The 8,062-nt window shown below is 44.8% G+C and overlaps 1 protein-coding gene across 1 annotated transcript in view; it reads left to right on the forward strand.

Moving 5' to 3' along the window:
- Positions 1-8,062, forward strand: part of RPA2 (replication protein A2) — a 19,715-nt gene that overhangs the window by 6,580 nt on the left and 5,073 nt on the right. Inside the window, exons 3-4 of the mRNA XM_008060325.1 lie at positions 2,795-2,869; positions 3,360-3,476. Of these exons, the coding sequence (XP_008058516.1) occupies positions 2,795-2,869; positions 3,360-3,476 (192 nt within the window). The remainder of the gene's footprint in view (positions 1-2,794; positions 2,870-3,359; positions 3,477-8,062) is intronic.

The raw sequence follows: 8,062 nt of genomic DNA on the forward strand, positions 1-8,062 counted from the left end.
TAAATCAAAAAAATTAGCCGGGCATGGTGGCACATGCCTGTAGTTCCAGCTACTTGGAAGCCTGAAGCAGAAGGATCACTGGAGCCCAGCAGGTGGAGGCTGCGGTGGCCAGGAACAGACACTGTACTCCAGTCTGGGTGACAGAGTGAGATTCCAACTCAAAAAAAAAAAAAAAAAAATTTTCTAGTTTTTAAGTCATATATTTTATGTCATCAGAAGATAACTTTAAAATCAGCTAATATCCAGGCAAAGTAGCTTATGCCTTCAATCCCAGCACTTTGTGAGGCTGAGGTGGGAGGATTGCTTGAGCCCAGGAGTTCAAGATCAGCCTAGGTAGCATAGCAAGACCTTATCTTTATAAAAAAATTAGCTGGGCTTAGTGGCTTGCGCCTGTACCCAGCTGCTCAGGAAGCGGAAGCAGGAGGATCACCTGAGCCCAGGAGTGGGAGGCTGTGGTGAGCCATGATCGTGTCTCTGCACTCCAGTCTGGGTGACAGAGTGAGATTCTGACACAAAAAAAATCAGTTAGCATTTTTCTCGTAAATAATAAGCACATATCCTAGAAAACTAACAAAGAAATATTGAAATCATGTGTAATTATCCCAGTTAACCATTATAAATAATTTGGTGCAGTGGCTCACACCTGTAATCCCAGTACTTTGGAAGGCAAAGGCGAGAGGATTGCCTGAATCCAGGGGTCCGAGACCAGCCTGGACAACTTGGTGAGACCTTATCTCTACAAGAAATCAAAAACTTATCCAGGTGTGGTAGTACATGCCTGTGGCTTCAGCTAGTTGGAAGGCTGAGGTAGCGGGTTCACCTGAACCCAGCAGGTCGAGGCTGTGGTGGCAGTGAGCGTGCCATGGTACTCCAGCCTGGGTGACAAAGTGAGACTCCTACTCAAAAAAAAAAATGCCAGGCTTGGTGGCTCAGCCTGTAATCCCGTGCTTTGCGAGGCTGAGGTAAGTGGATTGCCTGAGCCCACGGGTTCGAGACCTGCCTGGGCAACTTGGCGAGACCTCATGTCTACAATAAATCAAAAACTAGCCGGGTGTGGGTGTGCCTGTAGTTCCGGCTACTTGGAAGGCTGAGGCGGAAGGATCACTGGAGCCCAGCAGGTTGAGGCTGCAGTGACCGGGAACAGCCACTGCACTCCAGTCTGGGTGACAGAGTGAGACTCCGACTGAAAAAAAAAAAAAAAGTAGTTTGGTGCATATTTTCCCACATGAGAAGTCAAGTTTTTTCCGTATGTCATGATTGGTCTTCCCAGACAATAGAACTCTTTCATTAATTTTTGGAACAGTGTGGAATAATCCATTATATAAATGTATACTTTGCATTAGATATTTAGGTTGTTTTAAAATTTTTAGCATTCTAAACTGTGCAGTGATAAATCTAAAAATTTTTTTTTTTTTTTTGAGTTGAAGTCTTACTCTGTCGCCCAGACTGGAGTGCAGTGGCTGTTTCCGGCCACTACAGCCTCGACCTGCTGGGCTCACCAATTTACCTAGGCTGGTTTTGAACTCCTGGGCCCAGGCAGTCTTCTCTCTTTGGTCTCCCAATGTACTGGAATTATAGACATGAGCCACTGCACCAGCTGATAAATCTAAATCTTAATGTTTCCTTAAATTCCTTTTGTGTGTGTGTGTGTGTGTTGGAATCTCACTCTGTTTGTTTTTTTTTTTTTTTGAGTTAGAGTCTCACTTTGTCACTCAGGCTAGAGTGCAGTGACATGATCACAGGTCATGGCATCCTTGACTTCCTGGGCTCAGGTGATCCTTCCACCTCAGCCTTCTAAGTAGCTGGAACTACAGGCACGTGTCACCACGCCCAGCTAATTTTTTGATTTATTGTAGAGATGAGGTCTCGCCAAGTTGCCCAGGTGGGTCTCGAATCCGCGGGCTCAGGCAATCCACTCACCTCAGCCTCCCAAAGGCACGGGATTACATGCTAAGCCACCAAGCCCGGCTTACTCTTCTTTAAAACTCAAATAGAAGAATATGTCAGAAGTCTTTGTTTTTCCCACTTGATCCTCCATCTTCTTTAGCCCACAAATAGCACTAACTTTCTTCAAATCTGCAAAATGCAAGGCGTATTCACAAGCGTAACATTGCTATGACAAGTGACAAATGATAAATGAACTCCCAACACCGTAGTGTTACCATGCCAGAAACAAGTGCTATGAATTTATGCATCAACCTAATCCACCTAAAAGTGGTGCGCCTGAGAGCATTGAATAAAAGCGTCAGAGTTGTTTGCTCTTTCATGATGTGCTTTACAACTTTGGAATAGGGAATTACCTTTAGTAATAATTTTTTTTTTTTTTTTTTTTTTTTTGAGTTGGAGTCTCACTCTGTTGCCCAGACTGAAGTGCAGTGGCCGCTCCCGGCCACCACAGCCTCGACCTGCTGGGCTCCGGTGATCCTTCCGCCTCAGCCTTCCGAGTAGCCGGAATTACAGACGCGCACTACCACGCCCGGCTGATTTTTTGATTTATTGTAGAGATGAGGTCTCGCCAAGTTGCCCAGGCGGGTCTCGGACCCACGGGGTCAGGCAATCCACTCACCTCAGCCTCCCAAGGCGCGGGATTACAGGCTGAGCCACCAAGCCCGGCTAGGAATAATTTTATTCTAATTCCTGATTTTATAAAAAATAAGTTCTAAAAGGCAGGGCAATCTCGTTAGTTCTATTTTAGGATCTTTTAGTTCTTATACATTATAACTTTCTCTTTCTGTACATACTTTAGAAATTTTAAACTGAAACCTTAGTGATATGTTTGTATTTTATCTGTTAGGACGCCAGTGGTGAAAACACTGTGGTTCCTCCAGAAACATATGTGAAAGTGGCAGGTCACCTGAGATCCTTTCAGGTAAAGTCAGAATCAAATGGCAGTTACGATGTTTTTGCATGAAGCAATTTCTGGATTCATGTCTGGGTTTAGGATACGTAAAATACTTTAGTCTCCATGTTTAATGGAAGTTATTTCTTTATTATCTTCAAAAACAAATAACTGGTTTTTACCTTAACATGAAACTAGCAGAATGGTAGAGAAAAGGCACAATCTCCACCTGCAATTGCCAGCCATGACAGCTGTTAGGTGGAGAAGGGATAACACTGGATTCAGAGTCAGGAGACTAGACTCTGCCCAGTTGCATAACCTTGGGAAATTCATTAACATCTCTGAGCTAGTTTCGGTTTTTTTCCCTCATTATTGACTATATTTGGATTACTCCTGAGTTAAATTTTTACGTATTAAACATCCATAATACTACAGCTCAGAAAAGAACTACAGTGTTTTGATCTGAAATTGATATGAATATGCTCATCCTTTATTCACATTTTCCCCTTCGTTTTAATAGAACAAAAAGAGCCTGGTGGCCTTTAAGATCATGCCCCTGGAGGATATGAATGAGTTCACCACACATATGCTGGAAGTAGTCAATGCACACATGGTACTGAACAAGTCTAACAGCCAGGTGAGCAGCTCCATTCTTAGCCTTTTCTCTCCTCTGGAAGATGTAGACTGCTTTTGCATTTCTGCTTTGATTTCTGTGACATTCTGAAAGTTGTGCCAGAAGAAAGGCATTACTCAGTCCTCAGAAGACTTTCTCCATGAGCTTTGTCATTGTATTTTATTTCATATTTCTCTTAAAATTATGAGTCCTCTGACCTCACTGGCTTGGATGACTGAGACCTAAGACAACCTTCAGGTGTAGACATGTAATTATAGGCTGAGCTGTTGGCTCCAGAAGTGTCAACCCACATTCAGAGAATATCTCCAAGTAGGACTGCATTTTATTGCATTCTTTCCAGTGTATTGGCTGAGTAGGAAAAACTGTGCACTATTATTTTTTTCCTGAAATTATTTATCTTAATTCATATTGAAATTTCTTCATATTATTTTCTGTTGTACAAATTCACTTGGGCAAGTCCATCTGGGACCACACAAAAGGTTTGTTCATTAGAAAGCCCTCAGATTATTTGGGTAGCAAGGTGGAGGACTGGTTACGGAAGGAGAGACTGGAGAACTGATAAGCCATTAGGAATGCCATTACATCCTACTCTGTGCCGTGCACTTCATTAAGCACTAGAGATACAAAAAATTCGTTCATTCCTCTATTGAAAAAATATTTATTAAGCCTGTTATGTGCCAGTCATTCTAGGTCCTTGAATACAGCAGTGAACAAGATGGATAAAATGTCTGCCCTCAGACTTACATTCTTGCAAGAATGTAAGGTACTAAACAAGAAAGCAGATATACAATTTTGTGTAGTTATAGGTACTCTGAAATAAATAAAGCAAAATAGGAGAAGAGAGTGGTGGTGGGAATAAGAAAGGTACAATTTTAGAGAAGAGCATTCCAAGCCAGAGGAGATAGGAAGCACAAGAGCCATGGGTCTGGAGCAAGCTTGGCATTCCTGAAACCAGCAAGAAGGCCACATTGTCTGGAGTGAAGTGGATGACTGGGGAGAAGGTAGAGGGATTTGGTGAGACGCGAGGCCTAGATCAGTGAGTGGGACTTGTGGCATGCAGCTGGGATAGGAAGTGATTAGATCGGATTCGTGTGTGTGTGTGTGTGTGTGTGTGTTAGGATCTCACTCTCTGTTGCTCAGGCTGGAGTGTAGTGACACAACCTCGGCCTTCTGGGCTCAGATAATCCGTCAGCCTCAGCCTCCCAGGTAGATGAGGCTACAGACACATGCTACAATGCCTGACTGATTTTCTTTTTCTTTTTCTTTTTTCCATTATGGAGACGAGGTCTCACCATGTTGCCCAGGCTGGTCTGGAACTTCTGGGCTCAGGTGATCCTCTTACCTTGGCCACCCAAAGTGATGAGATTACAGGCATGAGCCACCATCCCCAACCAAGAATTCTAATATGTTAAAGTTGGACTTGACAGGAGTTATTGGCAGATTAGATATTGGAAATGAAGAAAAGGGAGGATTCAGAAATGACTCTTTAGAGTGTGGAATCCAGAGTTCTGTTCTTGACTTAACAGGTATGAGATACCAGTTAGATATCCAAGTGGAAAACAGTAGACAGTTGATCATCTAAAACTGGGACTTGGGGGAGGTCAGGGCTAGAGATAGAACTTTGAAAGTCATCATTGTGTGGGTGATACTTAAAGCCTTGAGTGATGGGATAACTAGGGAGTTAAGAGGCCAGTAACTTTTAGAGGCCTGGAAACAGAATAGGAGCCAATGAAAGGCATTGAAATTGTGGTTAGGTAGGAGGGAAACCCAGAAATATAATTTTATGAATACTCTGTAAAGAGTATTTCAAGGAGAGTAGAGATAAATTGTGGAATGTTGCTGAAGTCAAGGAAGATGATGAGAGAGATCTGCTGTCAGACCTAGAAATGTAGGTCTCAAAAGAGAGGCTTCATTAGAGGATGAGGAAGTGGGTTAAAGAGAATGGGAATGAGTAGATAGATGAAGGTACTGTATTGCTATACTTCATGTATGGGTATATATGTACCAAATATTATATGATAAAAATGGTTTTACAGTGAGAATGGGTGGTTAGAGAGTGTAGACAAACCACAAGTGTGGAGAAACCACGAGTGTAGACAGTCATTTTCAGGGGTGTACAGGTAGTCCTTTCCCTCAAAGGGGATTGTGTTACACATTAGATGTTCAGATCACTTAAGCAGTGAATGCAGTAACAGTGGCAAGTGCAGGGTATCATGGAACCACAGAGAAGGATTTCCTGTTCTGGCCTGGGCATTGAGAAAGGCTCCCCAGAGAAGGTGGTGCTTAAACCAAGTCTTAAAAGATATATGAGGAGCCGGACTCGGTGGCTCAGCCTGTAATCCTGTGCCTTTGGGAGGCTGAGGTGAGTGGATTGCTTGAGCCCGCGGGTTCGAGACCCACCTGGGCAGCGAGACCTCATCTCTACAATAAAAAAAAAAAATCAGCCGGGCATGGTAGCGCATGCTTGTAATTCCGGCTACTTGGAAGGCTGAGGCGGAAGGATCGCCGGAGCCCAGCAGGTCGAGGCTGCGGTGGCCGGGAGCGGCCACTGCACTCCAGTCTGGGTGACAAAGTGAGACTCTAACTCAATTAAAAAAAAGGTATATGAGGGCCGGGCTCAGTGGCTCATCCTGTAGTCCCAGCACTTTGAGAGGCCGAGGCAAGTGGATTGCCTGAACCTACAGGTTTGAGACCAGTCCGGGCAACTTGGCAAGGCCTTGTCTCTACAATAAATAAAAAAAATTAACTGGGCATGGTAGCATGTGCCTGTAGTTCTGGCTACTTGGAAGGCTGAGGCAAAAGGATGACTGGCACCCAGCAGGCGACATGGGGTGGCCATGAGTGTGCCACTGCACTCCAACCTAGGTGACGGAATGAGATTCCAACTCAAAAAAAAGAAGAAGCCGGGCTCAGTGGCTCAGCCTGTAATCCCGCGTCTTTGGGAGGCTGAGGTGAGTGGATTGACTGAGCCTGCAGGTTTGAGACCCGCCTGGGCAGCGAGACCTCATCTCTACAATAAATAAAAAAAATCAGCCGGGCATGGTAGCACACGCCTGTATTTCCAGCTACTTGGAAGGCTGAGGCGGAAGGATCACCGGAGCCCAGCAGGTCAAGGCTGTGGTGACCGGAAGCGGCCACTGCACTCTAGTCTGGGCGACAGAGTGAGACTCCAACTCAAAAAAAAAAGAAAGGAAAGTCTGGAAATTTATATTTTCACAGGCAGAGGGAGCTGCTTGATAGCTTTTAAGCAGGAGAGAAGCATGGCTAGCAGAGGTTATGAGGCATAGCAATGGGAGGGTTGATTGGAGTATGGGAGGCTGGAGGCTGAGATGGTATTGGAAGCTAGGGCCAGGGGTGATGAGAATCGACTTGAGCTAACTGTAGAGGGACAGATTAAAGAAAGTAAGTGAATAGATACTCATAGATGTCTTAGATCTCCAGGCTTGGGCTTGGGCTTAGTAACTGAGATCAGTAGAAGAGGGTAAGCAGGTTTGGGAGGAAAGTAATGAATCTTTTTTTTTTTTTGAGGTGTCTAAAATATTGAGACAGGGTATCCAGTTAGGGGTTTGGCATGAAAATGTGTGACTTAGGAGGTAGTCTGGGACAAAATACTGGGTGCTGTCAGCCTTTGGGAGACAGGCAAAAGAGGCTACTGAGGGACACTGAGAAGGTGTGGTTTGAGAGGTAAGTGAAGAGCCAGGGGAATATGACGGGAAGAAGCCCTGAGGAGCACATTTCAAGAGGAGTGTGGCCACCATCATCTGCATCTGAGAGGTCAAGTATCATGAGAACTGAAAGAGGCTTTTGGATAGTTGGTTGAAAGTCAATGGGCTAGCCATTGCAGTACATTGGTCTCCACAGAGACAGCGCCAGGGCAAGTGAGAACCAGACAGGCACTGGGTGACTCTACCTCACTTAGGAAGAATAACAACATGAGCAAAGCCGATCCCAAGAAGCCAAGAGGCAAAATGTCATCATGTGCATTCTTTGTGCAAACTTATTGGGAAGAGTCTTAAGAAGCAGCACCCAACTGCTTCAGTCAATATCTCAGAGTTTTCTAAGAAGTGCTCAGAGATGGAAGACCATGACTGCTAAAGAGAAAGGAAAATTTGATGACATGGCAAAGGCAGACAAAGGTCCACTATGAATAGCCCTCCTAAAGGGGAAACAAAAAAGAAGTTCAAGGAGCCCGGCCTTTTTATTGTTCTGTTTTGAGTATCGCCCCAAAAATAAAGGAGTAGATCATAGCCTATCCGTTGGTGATATTGTGAAGAGACTGGGATAGGCATGAAATAGTGCTGCTGAGATGACACGCAGCCTGCAAAGCTGAAGGAAAATAGGGAAAGGGTATTGTTGCAAACGGACTTGGTGGCTCAGCCTGTAATCCTGTGCTTTGGGAAGCTGAGGTGAGTGGATTGCTTGAGTTCATGGGTTCGAGACCTGCCTGGGCAACGTGGTGAGACCTCATCTCTACAATAAAAAAAATTAGCCAGGCATGGTAGCGCTTGCCTGTAGTTCCAACTACGTGAAAGGCTGAGGAGGAAGGATCGCCGGAGCCCAGCAGGTCGAGGCTGTGGTGGCTGGGAGCG

Source organism: Carlito syrichta, unplaced genomic scaffold (genome assembly GCF_000164805.1).
Source record: "Carlito syrichta isolate Samal-C Ts95f unplaced genomic scaffold, Tarsius_syrichta-2.0.1 Scaffold304598, whole genome shotgun sequence".
Classification (NCBI taxonomy): domain Eukaryota; kingdom Metazoa; phylum Chordata; class Mammalia; order Primates; family Tarsiidae; genus Carlito; species Carlito syrichta.